Genomic DNA, 20,753 nt, shown 5'->3' with positions numbered 1-20,753 from the left:
GCCCACTCTTGTGGCCTGATAGACTTATGTGCTTTTGCTATATCCCTCTCTGACATTGCAACCTTAAGTTCGTTATCTAACCAAGGTGCATAGTTCTTTTTAACAGTAAATCTTTTTAAGGGGGCATGTTTATCAGCCAGGTAGCAAAAGTTTTCAATAAACATAGATAATGCCCTATCAGGGTCATTCTCGAGGCAGATGTCAGTCCAGTGAATTTCTTTTACGTCATTAATATACTTATCTGCATTGAAATTTTTGTAAGATCTATGAAAAATAATCTTTTGTGCAGTTTTCAGTGGTTTCATTTTCTTAGTCAAACCTACAAGATTATGGTCACTATAGCCAACTGGAATAGAAACAATATTAGAGCAATGCTCAGGAACATTTGTATATATATGATCAATACATGATGATGACCTATGACCTCCTGCGTTGACCGTGACCCGGGTGGGAATAGTGATCATCTGAGACAGGCAACAAGCCGACGCTGATGAACTTATCTTTTTCTTTAAAAGACAAGAAGGAGCCGACCAATTAATATTAAAGTCTCCTAATAAAAACATGTCTTTGTTTTCCTCAGTTACTCTTTCTAGCATTTCACAGATTCGTTTTACATACAACATATGTATTTAACTATTACTAAGTTAAACTGATATAAAGATAACTGAAGAAAAGGCAGAAAGATTTAAATGTTTTGAGAAGAGGCCATGTAGGAAAAATATCTCAAAAGTTAATCCAAAGCTATTTCAACTGGTTTGAAGAACATAATTGCAAAAAACGTCTGAGGACAAACAGAAGACGCTGGCCATGGCACGGGAACCTTTTCTAGGCTAAAAGTTTTGGATCTACTAAAGCAGCGGTCCCCAACTCCCGGGCCTCGGACCGGTACCGGGCCGCGAGAGTTGGGGCTCGGGTGTGAAATGTATGGTTTTCAGGGTTTTTATCGGTTTTCAGCATTATTTTGTTATCGTTTTTATCATTAACTCGGTTTTCCTGGGTCTTTTCATGTGTGTTATGAATAAATCTTCTTTTTTTGGTACCGGTACTAGTTTTATTTTGTTGTATTTATCCGCGACACCTTAAAGGCCGGTCCGTGAAAATATTGTCAGGCATAAACCGGTCCGTGGCGCAAAAAAGGTTGGGGACCGCTGTACTAAAGTGTCAATCTCAGCGTAAATTGTTCGATATGGATCCTGCCTATTTTGGGGTTTTGTTTTTTGAACTGATGACATTATTTTCATCTCGGAATTGTGTGAATTATCAGTATATGGAGTTGTTACATTTTTTTCTATTGGTCTCTTTATCTTTTTGATCATGACAAAAAAGGTTATTTTTTAAGTAAACAACATCATCAAACTTGACTGAATAACAAATTATATCCAGTATTCAATAACATCTTAATACGTTTTGTGTTGGTTGGAAAAAGAGCATATGGCATCTGCTGTATAACTGATGACTAATATTTATAACACACAAATGTAAATTCAAAGTGTACCTCTGAGCTTCTTCCTCTTCCTCCCTGCGCCTCCTTTCCTCCTCTTGTCGTTTCCTCTCTTCTTCCTTCCTCCTCATCTCCTCTTCTTGCTCCTTCTTTCGCATGAGTTCACGCTGTTTGTCTTCTTTTATGCTGCGCAGTTTCTCCAGTGCAGCCTGCTGATTTCTTTGGCTCTCTCTCAGTTCCTGGTGTAAACAAAGATAGTTCACATAATTACTAGCAGTCTGAAAGATAAATGGCTGAATTAAAGGATGCAAGACGGACATGGGCACAGTCTAAGGCCTATAAACAAACAGCATCCAACACCTGACTAAATATTATGAAAAAGTAGAAAAGAAAGAGATAAATTAGGGGACCAAAACACAAGATACAACAAGGCAAGAACAATAATGAGACCTAAAGCAAAAACCTTTAGTAGGTAGAAGAGGTTACGGAGGCAGGCCAGCAGAGAGAGGAGAGCCTGGAGTATTGACTCCTCAGCACCCACACACTGAAAAGGGGAATGAAATGGGCGAATGGGAAGAGAGGAAAGGATCCAGTGTAGGGAAGAGCAGAAATGTCCAGAAGACGAGGAAAAAGAGGAATCAAAGTTTAAGATGTCGTATCAGATGCCAAAGTAGGAAGTATGGCAGGGAAGGAGAAAGACAAAAAAGGCCTCAAGGGCCAGGAAGCAATATTAGTGATCAGCTGTAAAGGACACAGTCTAATATTCAATTTGATAAATCACTGCTTTTAAATTTATATGAGGAAAACAGTCTCCTTAAAAATTAAAATAAATATGTTTCAAGGAAGTCGATCCAAACTAGCAGCCCCTTTTTATCAAAGCTTTACAGTTCTACGATTTTGCACTGCTGAGAATAAGTGCAAAAAAATAATATAATCCACAGAGCTTGAGATTCTGGCCCTTAACTGATCAAGGATGGAAACCATCCTACACATTCCAGAAGAACTGCAAGAAGACATTAACTATTGTTCCCTGACACGGCTGCCATGAACCTCAACGACTGCAAAAACAAGCATTCAACATTTTCTCATGAGAGTATTCTAAGGCTGTTTTCACACCTGCAGTGTTTAGTCCGTTTAAATCCAACATAACTCGGTACCACACACATGCAAAGAACACAAACTGTACCTACTAGCTGTAAAATAAACTAAGGGCTTGCTTAGTTTATTAGCCACAAGACAAGAACACAGCACCTTCTACCTGTATTTACTGTGTTGCTGCTGCTCCACACGCATCTGGCCAAAAAGCAGACTGAAGTAGTGACAGATTCCTACCTGCATGTCTTTGTTATACTGGTCCATTTCTGCTAGTTTGGCAGCCGTCTCTTTCTCCAGAACTTCAAGCTGTTCTCGCAGTTTCATACACGTCCCTTTTTTCTCCGTCATGCTCACTTTTAGGGTGGACACTGTCGATGCTACAAGCAGATAAAATACAGTCACTGCGGTAACTGGTGGTACATCTATCAGACAACAATCCATAAATTGTTTGCATTTACTTCTTCTGGTTGCATGTATTAAGTAATTATAATTACAACAGGTATAATGAAAACCGTGATAATTAAAATGAGTCAATTTGCCATATAAGAGGTATTCTTTTCATTTTATTTTCCATTTTTTTATGATTGATGGTCCAAAGCTTGGCATGTTAATTTTTCACTACTAACCAGGCAGGTTATTCAGAGACATATTTTTCAGCTTTTCAGTCAGTCTTTTCTGCTCCGGAGTCAAGTGGGACAACTTTCTCTGGAACTCCTAATGGATAAAAAAAAAAGAAAAGAAAAGAAAAAAAAAATGCATCACTGGAGGGGGGCGGAGTTTCAAAAAAAGATTAACAGACACACACCCTCTCAATAAAGCAATACTCATATACATAGGTAAACTACTAAACAACTATCCTTGCTACTTTCAGCACTAAATGTCATAATATTAGGATATTATAGAAATACACAAGGAACTGAATGAAACTCAGAAATGATCTCAGAAAAAAAATGGGGAAGAAAAAAAGCACAGACCTCAATTTGTTTCTGCAGATTGTTAATATCCTGCTGACGTGCCTCCTTCCTTTGATTGTTAAGATCAAGCTCAGTCTTCTGAAGTTTTTTCTTGTTCTGAAAGTCACGCAGGCGGTCCGAGATCTGACGGTGCTTGTCACCCTAAAAGAGGTAGAGACAGAAGAACAGAGATGAGATAGCTTAAAAAACCTCCACAACATGTAGACAGAAAGTATTTTTGCTCTATGTTGAACTGAAATGTCTCTTCAGCACTCACCACTGCCTCCAACTCCAACTCCAGGCTCCTCTTCTTAGCTTTCAGTTTGGTGATTTCATCCTGCTCTTGTTCCTTCTTTAACTGGAGCTCTCCTTTCCTCCTCCTCTCCCACTCCTCTTTTCTCTGACGCTCGAGCTCCCGCTGTGCAGCCTAGAATAAACGGACACACAGAAGTAAGTACACCACGCATCACTGCGAACAAACCAACTCATTCAGAGACGTTCACCTCACCTCTTTTCTCTCTATCTCCCTCTGCCGTTCTTCCTCTTTCTGTCTCTCCAGCTCTCTTTGGAGCTCGAGCCTCCTCTCCTCCTCTTTCCTCCTTCTCTCCTCAGCCTCCCAAGCCTCTTTCTCTCTCTTCTCTCGCTCTTCTTTCTCTTTCTGAGCACGCCGCTCCTGCTCCCTCCTCTCAGCGTCCAGTAGGGCCTGTCGTCTTTTCTCCAACTCTGCATTCCCTCGTTCCAAGTTTGCTTTGAATTTATCTTCAAATGATACTAAAAATAAAGTAGGAAGACATGACAGATCACTGTACTTTTCATGTAACATTAAGAAAAGAATTGTGAACATGTATGTGACTAAATACTGATTATTTATTTGAGATCATGTCTTAAAAAAAAAAAATTGTGAATGATTTTTATAAGATTTGGAGGATTAGCATTTAACAACGTCCAAACATTCCAGCTGTTACTTGTAGCCTAAGTCACCAATACGTGCACCACATTCCAGATTCTGTTCTTTAAAGACTCAGACTTATTACTAGAGTTTGACCGACTGTTTCCATTTTACTATGCGCAGCTTCTCTCATATTTATGATAAAATCATTTTAATCTGTGCATCATTTTCTTTTGTATTTTTGGTAGTCAAATCTATGCACTACATGGGAAACACACAGATGAGCTGCAAGTTTTGTAACTCATCTTATTTGAAGTCCATAGTAGTGAACCAAGGAAACAGAGAGAGAAAAAAAGAGGGTTAAAGCTGAGATGTGAAATGCAGTTACAAGAAGAGGGGAAACTCAAACTACACCCATTATATTAGTATTTCTCAGTGTTCAAAAAAATAAAATAAATATTTATGATCCATAGCTGCTGGCTGCACATGAACCCTCAGTTTAAAAAGGCTGCTGCCTGTGTGAGTTGGTTGTGTTTATTGGTAGTACTGACTGTTCATTTTTGGTTTCTGTGGCGGTTCAATTTCCAAGTTATCAATCAGGGAAGAGCTGAGGCCATTCGTGGCACTCCTGCAATACAGATTTCAATCAGTTTCTTTGAAAATACAGCATGCAACATCACTCACATAATAACAAGGTTTTGTGCAAAAAACGTTACGTCACGCATTTATATATAGAGAATGTTGGAGAGGTTTTGGTCAAGCAGAACATGTGTGTCCACATACCTCTGTGAGGGTGGTACCAGCTCAGTTGGCAGTGTTAATGGCAGTGGTTGACCACTCTTTGCCAAATCCACGAGGTGCATTGCCAGAATAAACTCCTCCGCTTGAAGCTTGCCATCTTTATCCACATCTGCTAAATTCCTGCAGGAAATTTGCAAGTTGGACTTTTATAGAACATAATGTACACTTATCATACTTAAATTAAGCAGAATAATATTCATGGGAAATAAATATTGTTACTCAGGAATATTTGGACCTCATATTTACAATTACAACATCAATATTACAGCTATTGGACTTGCTGCTCTGACATAACCAGACTAGGTGTTGAAGCACAAGATGCATGATCATATAAAACTAACTCAACCAAATTCAATAAAAACAATTAACAGTTATAGCATTAAGTAGCTAACTGTAGAAAACATGTCCATTTGATTTGATAAATCCTGCTGTATTCAGTTGCGTAAAAAATATTGTAGAACAAAAGAAAAACAAAGAAAAAAACCAGCAAATCTATTGTCAGATTTTTTAACCCATTTTAACAAGTAATAGATACTGGGAACAGCATTCTTAAAACAAAAAACAATTACTTCCTTAATAATGAAAGCGGTATTGTGATAATGCTACAACTGCATGACCTTTCATACTTCTGGCTGCCAAACCTGACTGTAGTAATCAAAAGACATGTTCAGACACACCAAAATACACACATAATCCTACCAGATGGAGGCCAGTTGTATTTTTGTCAGCATCGTACTTTCCATCACACCCTTCACCTGCAGACCTGGTAAGAAGAGGAACAAATGTCAGAGCTGTGGAGCACAGAGGTGTGGGGGTGTGGAAGAAGAAAGGAGTGGTGTGTGTGAAATAGTACAGTGGCTGATGATATATGAATTAATCTACATATAACGTGTGGTGAAGACAGGAAGCAGTTGCAACACCATAACCAATTTTTCCTAGAGTGACATTGTACAAAGTTTCAAAATTCTAAAAAGCAGATGATGGTAAACAGTCTGTGACAGCATGAAAACACTCAGCTTTTTACAAAGGTCTACAAGGACACAAAATTTGAAGGAATAAAAGAAGCCCTTTGTGTAATTTTGTTACCATACAGACTGCGTAATAACAGTCAAGTTGCATTACTAAGAAAATTGGGGGAAAAAAATCTGACCTTCATTGTCATTTCAATAAATCTTTGTTTTTTCATAAGAACAGGTTTTACAAGGTTTGCAGAACAAAAGGACATGACTGTGTGCATGTGTGTGTTGAGAAACACTGTGACTGAACACACCCGCTACTATAGCCTCCACTACTTAAAGCTAACTAAAGGTTGATACAGGGGAAAAAAAGAGGGAGGAAAATGAAGTCATCAGTGACTGTCTCCACACCTAAATTCCATAAATAGTTTGGTTTTATATAACCTATACAGTGAGCATACACATAAATGCATTATACCAGTGAGGTATCCAATCATCTGTTTATCCAAGCTGTTGAACTGCTGTCTGTATTTAAGTCTGGAAGCATGTGGCACAGCCCAGTCACTGGGAACAGCATTCATGGGGGACATCACAGATGGGGTTGAAGAACCGGAGCTGAAAAACAATACACCAAATGTTTATGTTTGTACAGATAATAGCCCTTTCCCATTAATACCTACTCAGCTTGACTCAACTCAATTTCTGAAATTTTATTTTTCTGACATATAGCAATGCAGCCAGAAGTCCTGTAATGTCATTTGTATGCATCACGGAGTGGATTTTTGTGAGTAGTCGCTTTTGACACCATTGAATCGGCAGTCAGTGGCAGGCAGTCTGTTGCTGTTGTTGTCACATTTTTCGTGTCGACTCAGATCACTTGGGACCCTGGTTGAGTAGTTACTAAAAAAGTACCTAGAACCGAGTTCTAACACTTAATGGAAACCCTACAGACCCAGTCGAGATGAGCAGGTACTAGTTGAAAAGGGCTAAAAGAAACTGACAAGGTAAACAAGTCAGAGGTTGCCCAGACATGCTTACGTATATGTGCAGGTCTTACCTGCCAGATCCCAGGTCTAGCAGTGTTGGGGCCATGTTTATACCAGCAGGCGAAGAGGCGCGTCCAAGCGGAGAGGCGTAAGAGGTCGCAGATAGAGGTAGGCCTGAAGCAGAGACACACATGCGCGTTAATCATATTTCAACAATAGGGCACAAAATGTTATTCACACACTTAACCACAATTACAAAATGTGATGTTCTTTTTTTCACTTGGTGGAAAAGTTGAGGGTTCTGTCTTTACAGTTTTCTTAAATGGCAGATGCCTGTACTGTGATCACTGTTGTAACCTTGTCAAGGACAGGGAGGCCATTTGTATGGAGATGAGACAGAAACCTGACTCTGCAAAACAGGACAGGAGCCATTCCATTTTCCTGGTTTTCCCTTAAAATACCCAGAACTGCTTCATTGTCAGCAAATATACAGTATTTAATATGAGAGAACAGCCAGCATTTCTCCTCAGCAGTTTTCATACTACAACAAACAGCAGATAAGCATCAAGAAAGCAATAACCAAAAAGACAAACAAGAGCTGTCTAACAGATCACACACAAAGATGAACATTCCCTCCATAACATGCATTATTCGAGTCCCCCAACCAATATCTAGTTTCTGATTAGTTTGAGGTATTTTCTTAAGAGCATCGACGTGATGCAAAATTTGTGGATCTAGATCTAGTTTTAAGTGGACTCCAAAACTTAAGCACTACCAAGCTGCTTGGGCCAAACTCCAATCCAGGTCAAGTTTGCATACAAATCCTGCTCACTATTAGCTAATGCAAGTTTATCATGTTCAAAAGCTGACAGAATATTTAATACACTTTTTTCCAAATGTACTAATCTTTAAAAAAAAATAAACAAAACCAAAGTTGTTCAAGTTGTTGGACAAAACCTTCTCTTAAAACAGAAAAACTTTGAAAATCTTCAGAACAAAGTTCTGCTGCTTCATGGACTTGCTTCTTTAGTTAGTTTTCAGCCGTGACAACCTGATCAACTAGCATGATAAACATTGATCAGATAACACAAAGCGCTATGATAACCTGGAATATTTAAAGTGTAGCATATTTAATAATATCCTAATAGATTTCCTGTTAGAAGTCTCTCAGATACAAGATGAAAAAGACAAAAATGACAGCTAACTGATTAATGGATAAGAGAATTACACATACCAGTATTCAAACCTCCAGAAGAAATTGGCTGGAGGAGACCCATGGTGCCATTTGGTACTGTGGTATTTCCCATAATTGGAACCAGGGGCGTGGGGGCAGTGGACATCATTAGTGGGTTCATTCCTGATGATGAAGGAACCATTGGGCTGAGGCCCGTCATTGGTGTCATAGGTGACACGGCCATAGGAGTCAACATGGCAAGGTTTGTTCCATGCACCATAGAGCCAATTCCTATGACACAATTAGATACACCATTTTTGATCACAGTGACTAAATGCATGCATGGAAACAATCAGTCAGACACAGTTTAGATTAGTCTAAGTGCTCCGAAATCTTTGAATGGAGGATCTTCATTTAAACATTTTTTTTTTTTAAAAATCATATTTTCGCTTCTACCTAGGAGCCATAGCAGCTCGTTCTTTCCCGTTTTTGTGGGCCATGTCCATTAAAGGAAAACTCCACATATTTGCCAATAGTAAAATGTTAATTTTCTAACAAATTCACTGCTATAGTGTACGATATAATAATAATATCGTACCATAGGCAGGGTTGGTGGGGTTGTTCATGGTGGGAGCACGCACTGGAGGCTGCTTCATGATGATTGGAAGCGATGAGGGAAGTGGTGTACCCGTAAGTTTTAGCTTTATAAGCTTCATAGCAACAGAAAACTCCAGCCGGTCCATCTTTCCATCTTTATTCATATCGGCCAGGCTCCTGGGAGACAGAACACAAAACATAAGCAAGGAAACGGTGATGGGTTCTCAGGAAGATCTTCTCAAGCACAGCATCTTATCCACTGTGAGTCTGTGTTTCTCTCACCATATATCAGCCAACACTGATGCAGGCAGCCCTGACTGAAGGAAAAACCTCTTTGCCTGGTCTCCTATAAAAAGACAGAGAGGGAAGAAAACAAAAAAGTGTCAGTTTACAAGTATGAGGTTGTACATCACTATCTGGACTTTAATACATATGTTATATTGGTTATATTTACATGTGCCTCGTCGCGTCTGTATTTGTACGTGTCTGTTTATTACTGTAAATCACAGGTGGGTAACATTTTCTCCAGCAGGCCACCCTCGTTTAGACACTCACTAAAATTCCATCCAAATATTTCATCAAAATTTATATGCATCTTGCCAGTTATTTAATGTTTAGCACTGCATAGATAAACCTGTTTTTTTCCTTTTAGGATGTTGCAGGGCAAACTGAGATGGCTCACAGGCCGGTTCTGGTCCTCGGGCCACATGTTTTCATTAATAAAGCACTTTTCAACTTTATTGGTGCTACAAAGCGCTTTACAATGTTTTCTACTTCCATACACAGGCACTGGCATGCCATCTGAAGGAACCTAGTATTCAATGTCTTGCACCAGGACACTTCAGCATGGGGAGGGGCTGGGGATTAGGGATACCAACTGAGTCACAGCCATTTGCAATTTCCAGTTTCATCATGATAAAATAGCACTCTGAAAACCAGCATCCAGTCACTGTGTGAATCATGGACAAACAGCATGTTTAAATGTCTGTACCTGTGACGTAGCCCATCGTTGGGGAGAGGGAGTCAAACATCTGATCATGTTTGTCCCTCTCCTCTGGGGAGATTGCCCACACACTTGGACCACCTGAGGGGGGAAAGGAAATGTAAAGTTTCAGTCATAGCCAGTGAGATTAAATAATACCAGGCAAATAGACCCCAAGAAGTAGCAGGCTTAATTTTTCTAATTAATGTCAGCTAATTTATCAGATATTCAGTTCACTTCACAAGATTACACAGGCGTAAAAAAAAAGGAAACAGGAAGACAGCTGCACACACACAGACCAACTGACACAGATAAAGAGTACCCTGACGTCAGCCTCAGCAGCAGTCAGACACTGGGAATCCACCAGTATTGACAAAGTGATAATGAAGCTCAAATTTCACTTTGTTAAGTGCAAAACAAGACACTTTTACTGCTCTTCACCAAGGCTGTTTACTCCACGATATATCAACAACACCAACATATTAGGGCTGTTCGATATAACGATATATATCGGATGACGATATAAAAACGTCTATCGTTTCATTTGACGCCATCGTTTGTTTCGTGATGTTGCAAAATAAACTGTTTACCGCAATATTTTTTCATCGTTTTGATGGTCACTGTAGTGGCTATATTAATTTCTTAAAGTTCTCTCTTTCTCTTATATTTAATATAACCACACTACAGACGGACAAGCGCCTGTTTTTATGCCTTGTGGTTAGCAACAAGGACGGTAACACCATCGCGTGTCCGCTTGTTTATGTTCCACATAAACCTTTCACAATAAAGCTCAAGATCCTGTTGAGACTTTTCAAAATAAACTGAATCACGTGAAAGAGCAGATTATTTACGGAAGAGAAGTAAAAAAGAGCCGCCAGGTGTTAAAAAATAAACCTTAGACTCAAACGTTAGAACAGGCTTTTCCCCGCAGCACGCTGTGTAATAAATACTCACAAAGAAAACGGCGGCCGTTACAACTTATGTCTAAAAATGTATAGTTTCATGCATCTATTAAAACACTCGACTCCAGCTACATGACGCGCAGCTGGAAACACTTCCCGCAAGTCGAGCTGCACGAGATTCACATAATTTACAGAAAATGTTACATTTGTGTGATTTATATCGTTATCGGGACGATAGAATTCTTATATCGGGATATGAGATTTTGGTCATATCGCACAGCCCTACAACATATATAACCTGCACCAACACCAAAAATATACTAATCTGGGTACTTTAATCCTGTCACTGAAGCTATCAGTAAACCTGGTGGGTTTAAAAAAAAAAAAAAGAAAGAAAGAAAGAAAAGAAAATATATGGACCAGACTTCAAAATTAGCACAACTGTGTCAAACTATAAAGAAGCTGGTCAAGAATATGTACACAAACGTAGGCCAAACACAACCCAGCAATTATCACTAAAACTAGCCTTATGTTGGCCTCAGCAGCTCTGCAGAGCCACATTCACACACCCCTCTTTCTTTCATTCTCCACACAGATTTAACACTGTCCTTTATACACACAAAACGCAGTGATCTTACCATTCATTTTCGCAGGTGGAGAACTCCCAGTGACGTCCTCAGCTACTGTTCACAGCCATCTGCAAAACACACATAAGCACGGTCCAGTAATCAGTCAATACTGTAGCTAAGAGAGGACAGTACTGTCATAGAGAGCAGGAAGATAAAAAGGCAGAGAGAGGTACAGAGACAGACCAGGCAGAGAGAGAGAGAGAGAGAGAGCGATTCTGGTCGGTCAGCAGAGTCAAACAGGGCTTCTCCTGTTCACTTTGGCCGCATCCCAAATCTTTTCAACCACATGGACTTTTTTAGTACTATCAACACTGACGTCGTAGCGGCCAGAGTGCAATCCATGCTACTACTAAAGCTAAACCGACACGCACTTATTAACATTTACTGTGTCCAGGAATACAAACCCTTGTTCAGTTCTGTTTGATCAGCTAATGTAGACTGAACAAAGGATCTACAGCCCTTTGGTGTTAAACAGACACCACTTCTTCAAAAAACTGCCCACGTTTGATGTACCGATGTTATACTTTGTTCATGTTTATTCCCCAGTGTGATGCAAACACCATCAAGTTATTATTATAGACACAAAGTTTTTGTTCAACTGCAGTCCATGATAGGACTACTTAATTATAGCAAATGTTAAACTTACAACCATTTACATTTTTTTCCTAAGAGCAATAGAAGAAAGGTTTTTGTAGACTCTTGAAAAATCTATAAGTTTCACAATACAAGAATCAATCCTGTTAGGATATTTCCAGCTCTCTATTTTCTAAAGCTTATGTGGGTCCAGGTCATGAAGGCAACAGTCTAATCAAAGAATAGCATTAGTTGAAATACGACAGTGAAAGACACCTTAGCACAGGGGTGGGTAATTAATTTTTAAAGTTAATATCCACCAGGAATGAGTTTATCCTCTACAATGGTGCAAGCTTCTTGTGTGACCCCTGGGGAAAATGACCCAGTCCTGCCTTCGAGTTTTACCTAGACAACCACAAAACGAACTCCACTGGTTACCAATATTCAGCAACAAACCAACGCTCAACAAGCACACTGTTTCCTGTGTGAACGCCCTTTAAGACTAAGCCCAGATGTTGTTTTGCTGCTTATACACTTTCAGTCTTTGTCCACAATTTGTAGCTATAGATACGATTACAATATGTCCATCTAGAGTAAAGTTGTAGCTCAACATTCAACTGTTGAAAATGAGTAAAGACAAGCTACTACACTAAAGCGACAAACCAATACTCTCAATGACTTTAAACCTGCCTTCCTGTTAGCAGTGACTATGACTCTTTCTCTATCTCATCAGGCTTTGAAACCGCTCTTGTTGAGTCATGCACTTGCAAACAAAGTGTGGGAATTGGCCTATTGTTGCATAAACCTGTTTTATGTAGTAGGAGGCTCAGCTTCTTCTTGAAGGTTGGGGTTTATAAGTTTCAAGTAATTGCATGTGATTGTGTGATCAGGCAGGTCTGTCCCAGTACTTTGGTCCAGACTAAAATATTATTATATAGGGACAGTCCACAGGGGTTGATTGTAATGTAAATAACAGGGTAAATGTAGCAGACTCTGTCTCATGTATCACATATGAACTCCTTGTTGACAGAAGGCGGTAAGTAGCTTTATGCTGGGTTGGAGAAATAGTTATAGGTCTTATCTGTGGCTGCTGTAGCACTCTTCCTGTTAAATGATCATTACAACATGCACAACAGAACAGAATTGTTTAGATCTGAGACAGTTATGAATGTCGTGTGAACTTATTTATAGAACCATTAATAACAGTAGTAATGCAACACTGAATACAGATGTAATCTTTAACTGTCCGACTGGTACGTCAACTATTTTCTTCACATTTTCTCTTTTCATTTCATATTCGCATCTTTAGAATGACAACTTTCCCTGTTATCATCACACTGCCATCGGCCGCTCAGATTCACATGATGAAGGTGGAGGAGGAAAAGCAGGAGAGAAATTCTAATCATTCCGCTCAGCACTTCCTGCCTAACCTACGAACAGAAGCATTTCCTTAATCAACATCAGTTGACAGGAAGTGATCACAGATCTTGGCGAGAGAGAGGCAGCTTTTAATGTCCTAAAAAATAAGCGTGAGAGCTGTGGTTGAAACTGACACAGTATTCCAGATTAAAGAGTCATTTATAGGTGATTACTGACATATCTGGTGACAAGAAGCCTGTGCATGAGAATATGAATGAGGGAGAGAAAAAAAAACAGAAAGAAAGTGCCTGGCTGACACTCTTACAAGGGCAGAGAATAACAAGAGAGGGCTAATCTACTGCCTGCCATCTGTCACTCTCCCTCTCTCCTTCCTTTCCCGAGTCAGACCATACTCTTATTCGATATCTCTGATCATCCATTCTTTCCTCTGCTTCTCCCATCTATTTTCCTAGCTGTTTAGATGGAGAGCATCAAATACAATCGTACTAGTTTTAAATGAATTTAGAGCATATCATTGTACTCTCTATATTGCCATCAGCAGTGACAATGGATGGTTTGGTTGTTCCTTTCAAGAAATGTACTTACTTATGGAGGTATTTGAAAGCCACTGACACTGAAGTCATGGAATCTAATGTCTGGTAACCCAACACTACAGGAATCTGAATGAATAAGTGAAAGAAAGCAGCAGACTGTTGGCTTTAAGGTTTACTGTTTCCACAGTAAGCAAGCAGTCTAACTTTCCTCACAGGGCGGCTGCCTGACCAACTGACCGACTGAACATCGGACTTGGCTAGCACAAAGGAGTGACCTCAGTGGCAGAGTCAGCTTTGCAAACTTCATGCAAATACCTTCTGGAGTCGCCCTCCACATAAATACACACTGCCTCAGTAGAAGCCTTGTGCTGCTAAATGAATACCTCTGCTCCACCATTTGCATAGACTCCCCGAAGGTAAAATCAGAGTGAAGATCAACAACCAGAGCTCCACCTAACTTAAAAACTAACCTCATCTATACTTAACCAGTGATACAGAACCTTTTAAAAACATCTAAAAACAAGTAGGAAAAGCAAAAACAGATTCTAAGCTAGATGCACTGTTTTGACACAACTGAATCGCTCTATCAAGGAGACAGCTGCCTTGTAGATGGAATGTGCCATTACTGCAAGCAGGCGAAATAACTCACCTAGAAGCCATGTGCTGATAGTTATCAAATACGAAAGCAGAAAAATGCACCTCTAACTACATTTAGGAGACAGGCAGGCAGATACAATTTGTGAAAGGTGGTGAGCTTAGTACCAGACAAACAAGAGAAACTCGCAAAGCTGAAAAAAAGTCTTGTGAAACCAAAAGAAAAAAAGATCCAATGGAAACCGTGACAAGTTAAGTGAGCTATATATTATTCTACTTATGTTTGTTGAATTTAACTCAGAGAGCATAAAGAGGATGGACATAGCTTCCTTGTTACAAAAATAAGAAGCCCCTAAAAAAAATGTGGATTTTACCTAGTGGCCACCAGATGGCGATAGCTGTAGTTGCAAAAAACTTCTAATCCTATAAAAGTCTATTACATAGGTGTCAAACTCTGGCCCGCAGCCTAATTACATTTGGCCCGCGAAGCCATACCAAATTACTATTAGAGCTGGCCTACTGGTATTATACAGCTAATATATACATTGTTTAGTATTAAGCTTTGCTTGTTCCACATTCAGTTTTTCAGCAAAACTTGTTTGAGTCCATAAGAAGAGATTCATTCTTAAATCTGGAGGAAGATATTTTTCAATAAATATTAATGTTAGCCCGCGACCTTGTTCTAGTTTTGAATTTTGGCCCACTGTGTATTTGAGTATGACACCCCTGGTCTATTAGGAAAACAGCTACCTTTATTGACGTTCATCTCAAGGCTTCAAAACAAAACTTCAAAAGGTGACATCCTGGTAGGTCTTTTATACTGTCTATGGTTTGAAATATGAACTTTTAAATAAAGCCACAGTTCCCAACAGCATTTGCAGGAGACACCAGGCAGAGACTGGGCGCTCAGGATCTGTGGTTTTCAACAAGACAACAACCTTAAGGATCCTGCCAAGAAAACACAGGGTGGCTCCCCACTGACAATCTTGAACTGACCCTGCCACAATCTGGGCACAAACCCAACAAAGCTCTCAGACTGTGAATTTACTGTGGACCAACACTCCTTATGAGTTGTGTTGAGTTTGAAAAACGATAGAAAACGTAGAAACGTCCAAAAGAAAGGTGTGTCAAACATATGTGATAATTCCCACAAAGGACTGAGGCTGTTACTGCTGCTATAATCAACATATAAATGAAAAAGAAAATTTGATATTTTCATTGATTTACCAAAGTTTACAATAAGTGTGGCGTAATGTACATAGTTCTGTAAAAAAACTGAAATAAAAACTTGAATGTCTAAAAACCTCTGAATGCACTACAGTAGTAGTGAACAGAAGCTCTCTGTAATGACAATAGAGCAGCAACCGCAATGCATGTCTTCAAATCTGAATAACAGCAAGAATCCAAGCTACTGATGTTCCTATGCCCAACACTTTGACTTCCTCCTAATTCTAGCTCTATTTGTGTGTGATGCTGTTTTTGAGTTACAGTGTGTGCATGAACAATATTTTTTAAAAACCTTGTGTAGTTCTGGATTTAAAAATAAAACAACCCAAAAAAGAACAGCTGTTATACAGCTTGTCTGTATAACTAGAATTCTGAGAAGTGGAAAATATGATAAACCCCTGGGTAGCAAAACACATAAGTCTGCCTAATGTGTCCACTCATCTTGGTGTGAACACACATGCAATAGCCATTGCTTTTGTCATAGTTCGGTACATAAATAGACATGTGACTCAGTGTCCCAACCTGCAGTTCATGAAACAGCTCTTTCACAATGGTGGAGAGGTGGTGAAACACTGTAGTATACTTGCTAACAGCCAGCAAAACAGTAACACTGATGTCCATAACACCACATAACCACTGTATACTGAAAGAAATAATCAAAATGAACAGTGGGACATTAGATCTTATTTTTCTTCGACCATAACAGTCTAAATTCCATTGCGGAAAGAGCTTTTCTTTACAAACTACAATCAAGAGTTTTTGTGTTTATATGCATATCAATTTGCTCTTTGGAGTTCTGCTGTGGACCTGCTTGTCTATCAGTTAGCATACACAACAGTGAAACCTGTTGGATAAATGGCATGACTGTTTCTGACCTTAGCTTCTTCAGTAGACACTTTGAACCATATGTGCCTTTCTTTCTGTCTGTTTATACCTTTTGCTTTGTGCTACTGTGTACCTCACTGCCATTCCACCCTTGCTTAGAGTGAATCAAGAAATAACAAACATGACGTAACACTGTCAGGGATAGGGATGAGACTGAGAACAGAAACATATTCTCCTTGCTCAAGTTCCTCATTCGTGACCATCTTTTGAGCAACCCCCCCCCCCCAACTTTCTCACCAACTCTCATAACTTTGCATGTAAAACTGCACCCTGCCAGTCCTGTCATCATCACTGCTCTTTTCAGGGACAAACGCTGCGTGAATGCCGTTCTAAGGAATGATTGATTTTCTGCCGCTTCGCTCACTGACCTCACACCAATGACATCAACTCCATCCACAGTTCTGTTTCTGCCCGATGACACCCTTTCTTCCCCTCTGTGTCCTCCTTTGTGTACAGTAAAATTACCCAAGCTTTCTCTTCAGCTGTTTTTAATGTGTATTTTCAATTCCTTCCCACAATACAGAGACAACTAACGGGTAGTTTTATTAAAGTGATACTTCAGCATCCACCCGCTCTGCAGTAAACACCCATCTACCACGCTCAGGGCTGCAAAGCAAACCAGCAGCGTTTCAGATTGGGTTTGATTAACTATGTTTGCAATGCCAGATTTTGTTTTCTTAAGAGGCATGGCACACCTCTCCCTCTTTTAGCCTGGGTTTGACTCACCTTGATTTGTCCATCTATCTGAATATGACAGGGCTGGAGAACGTACACTTCTAAATTTGTTGTTTGGCTTGTGGCATGTGGCTCAGTGGGAACATGGCAATGCTTCACCACTGCCAACTTAAAAAAGACTGCGAGTCTGGTTTGACTGACAAGTTAATGTCGGACCAATATTTATATAATAAATGGAAGTTGGATGAGGAAAACGGTAGGCTGCTGCTTAGTGTCCAGTATTAAAATGACAAGCATCAAGTTAGGATTGGACACAAAGAGCTGCAGCTTGGTAAGACTCCTCCCTGTACTAACTCAGCATGTTAACCACTTTAATATTTTGCTGATTTCAGGGTTTTAATAGCCTACAACAGAACTCTGGTAGGTGATGATGTACGCAAACATGATGTGCCCACATATATTAAAGGCCATAAGTCTTTGTTACCTTATTAGAGAGACATTTGTGCATTTTCCTGTCAATTTAGGGGAACAAAATGACTACCCAGTGCTGGTAGGATAAACGCTACACTGGTGGAATATTGCTTTTCTCAAAAGAAAAGAACAGCAGATACACTCAGCATGCACTTCATTCCAGACCTTTCAAGCATTTTCTCTAAATCTCTGTCACTTATTTTTTTTCCAAGCAACTCTCTAATAAAGTTGGCCTTCGGGTAAAAGACTCTTTAAAAAAAAAAAAAAAAAAAAAAGCTAAAAGAACTATCTCTCAACTTATCAGTGTTATGCAATAACAAAATATTTGCACTGAAATAGACAGCACCGGAGCAAATGATGATAATTTTTTGTGCTGATGTGGTTTTTAAACAACATCCTGCCAAGTTAGAAAGATAAATGCTGCAATATGTTATCCTGCATTTTCCCCCCCAAGTTTTTTAATTAAACTTATTTGCAATCATCACTCACAGTAGTTCATATTATTTGTAGATTGTATCATGTTTCCAGATTAATTTTTATTTCAGTTCAGTTACTTTCCACATTGTGTTCCCTTATTTCAGTTAAGTTTTTATTACCTTCACTTTAGTTATAGTTGATCATATGCACGAATACTTCCTGGTTTAAGTTTTGTTGACCCAGTTTGACCAGACTTATAAAAACTAAAAGAATTTTCCCTCATTATATTTTAATTTTTAATAATTTTTATTATTAGTGAGCGGCATAGTAGTGCAGTGATTAGCACTTCCCAGCAAGAAGGAATGGGATTACCCTCCAGGCTTGGGACCCTTCTGCGTGAGTTTTCTCTCACAGCCCAAGGACTTGTATGTTAGGTTAATTGTTGATTGTAAACTGGCTGTAGGTGTTAATGTTAGCCCTGTGGTAGACTGGCGACCTGTCCAGGGTGCACCCCACCTCTGATCTTATTACAGCCGGGACATGCTCCAGAACCCCCACGATCCTGAATTGGATAAGCAATTCAGAAAATGCATAGATGTGTGGATAATAGTTTTCTACAATCCCAATACTATTTCAGTTAGCTCCCCCCAAGCTCACTGTTCATGGTCTTAATTAATTGTAAAAACAGAGATTTCGCAGGGAAGAACGATTGGGTGCAGCAGCACCAATCTACAGTAGCCTATAATAAATATGGTGAAGTAACCCTGTCAGCTATTGAGTTGGAATTAACACAAGAAATATATTTTGAATTCTTTCATTAAATATATTTGTGTGGGCCTCGGCTTTCACCAATTAGGTCACTTTGCACAATTGAGACCGAGCAGGCCAATAATTCATACAAACATTTCCACTTGGGGACGGTAACGTCATTTACAACCTTCATCTCTGTTTATGTGTCTCTAGATAAACCGAAAGAGTCGCATTCCCTGATCACTTGTCACCAGTCATTGAGACCTGCCTGCAACCTGCTCAACTAGTTTGAACCAAAAGGAATTTAGGAGACTTTCCTGCAAATCTGCTCTCACAAACCTCCCAGATACACTTTCGCCATAAAATAAGCGCCAACAAACACTCCTCATCTGATTGTCCACAAAAAACATTTAATGAAAACACACAACTTAGCAAGCTAACCCAACTCTGACGGTCCCAGGTTGTTTGGCACCCACGGTGAAGCATCACCTCTGAACACTTTTTCCTTTCATATTTTCAAATTTTCAAATTAAACAAGGTACACAAGGAAACACGAACACGGAAAAGTCATTAAAAATATCGAAAAGTCAACAGGGAGTCTATAAAGGATTATTATGAGAACATCAAACTTACGGTCATGCTTAGATAAGCAGTTTCGCTTGCCTACCTCTCTCACCGCTACGGTTCAAAAACATCAACTTCTGAGCTTTCGAGAGGCCGCAAATGACGAGCCACCACTTCTGGACGGTTTCCCACACACGCTCTCAAAGTTTAGTATCCGCGGAGAGCTGCCGTTTTCAGGAGATATGTTAAGTTTGTTAACGTTTCTGCTCAAGAGAACCTGTTGCTGACAGCTCGGTGTGTCACACCAACAACATGGCTGACGACGAGTGATTGGAGCCTGTGAGGCGCTGCTAACGTCCGGCAAGTGGGAGGAGAGAGAAAGGGAGGAATAAAAGTGGAACAGATGGAGAAGGAGAACAATCGATGGGATGGGAGGCAGATAAGAGACAAGTGAGGGTAATATTATACAATATGGAGCCAGACTAGGAGAATAATGGAGAAGAGATTAAAATCCTTGTATGACTTGGAGATTATTCATGACAAATTATGAGATAAGGATATTCTGACAGTATACAGTCATATATTTTGAAATTATATAGGTACACGTTCTGTGATTATACAGTCATGTGTTCTGAGATTATACAGCCATACACTCTGAGATTATATAGTCATATATTCTGAGATTACACAATTGCACATTTGCAAGAAACAATTCAGAAATCCTCTGCGATTAAAGTCACAAAGAGTAGCTCACTTTGGAAATTTGGATCAGCCTATATAGCCAACTAATAATGTACTGTATTAGATCGGTAAATCAAATCATTGCCTGTTTTTAACCGGGTTTAGCTGTGTAAATTTCCAAAGCTCAGAATTGGGATAACACCCAAATAATCCAGACTTTGAAGGGACACTGTTGCCTTAAATTAGACATCTTGTTTAATGTGGGTGGCAGTTGGGTGTCCAGCAATCAGTCATTTCCAAAACTGGTTGGAAATTTCTTAGTAACTTACCTGGACTGTAATTTGGCCAGATTTGGCTGCTTCAGTGGGACGAGATCACAAGCTCTGAGGGAATGCATGATGGCTGCAAAGAGATTTTTTTTAAATTATAGAAAATTCAGTGGATGATAATTTTAATGTTAACAGATCTCCTGCCTCCATGAACACTCATTACGTACCATACATGCCCACTACTGATATAGCAGTTGCATTTAAAAACACGATTTAATCCCAGTAACTAAGTAACTAAGACAATGAATTATAGTCTGGTCTTTTGTATA

The 20,753-nt window shown here is 39.5% G+C and overlaps 1 protein-coding gene across 1 annotated transcript in view; it reads right to left on the bottom strand.

Moving 5' to 3' along the window:
- itsn2b (intersectin 2b) overlaps positions 1-19,820 on the bottom strand; it is a 38,259-nt gene extending 18,439 nt beyond the window's left edge. Inside the window, exons 1-17 of the mRNA XM_085267617.1 lie at positions 19,578-19,820; positions 11,415-11,473; positions 9,884-9,976; positions 9,175-9,238; positions 8,894-9,069; positions 8,356-8,586; positions 7,193-7,295; positions 6,614-6,750; positions 5,879-5,942; positions 5,162-5,299; positions 4,930-5,006; positions 3,998-4,260; positions 3,767-3,916; positions 3,511-3,651; positions 3,163-3,250; positions 2,774-2,913; positions 1,496-1,680 (exon numbers count right to left, since the gene is read on the bottom strand). Of these exons, the coding sequence (XP_085123743.1) occupies positions 1,496-1,680; positions 2,774-2,913; positions 3,163-3,250; positions 3,511-3,651; positions 3,767-3,916; positions 3,998-4,260; positions 4,930-5,006; positions 5,162-5,299; positions 5,879-5,942; positions 6,614-6,750; positions 7,193-7,295; positions 8,356-8,586; positions 8,894-9,069; positions 9,175-9,238; positions 9,884-9,976; positions 11,415-11,421 (2,057 nt within the window). The 5' untranslated portion in view covers positions 11,422-11,473; positions 19,578-19,820. The remainder of the gene's footprint in view (positions 1-1,495; positions 1,681-2,773; positions 2,914-3,162; positions 3,251-3,510; positions 3,652-3,766; positions 3,917-3,997; positions 4,261-4,929; positions 5,007-5,161; positions 5,300-5,878; positions 5,943-6,613; positions 6,751-7,192; positions 7,296-8,355; positions 8,587-8,893; positions 9,070-9,174; positions 9,239-9,883; positions 9,977-11,414; positions 11,474-19,577) is intronic.
- Positions 19,821-20,753: the final 933 nt, after the last annotated feature.

Source organism: Mchenga conophoros, linkage group LG1, assembly GCF_057382185.1.
Source record: "Mchenga conophoros isolate Kocher_MC1m ecotype Shallow Benthic linkage group LG1, M_conophoros_male_GT1.1, whole genome shotgun sequence".
NCBI classification, from domain to species: Eukaryota; Metazoa; Chordata; class Actinopteri; order Cichliformes; family Cichlidae; genus Mchenga; species Mchenga conophoros.
The sequence above is the reverse complement of the archived record's forward strand: the minus strand, read 5'-3'. Positions and strand labels throughout refer to the sequence as shown.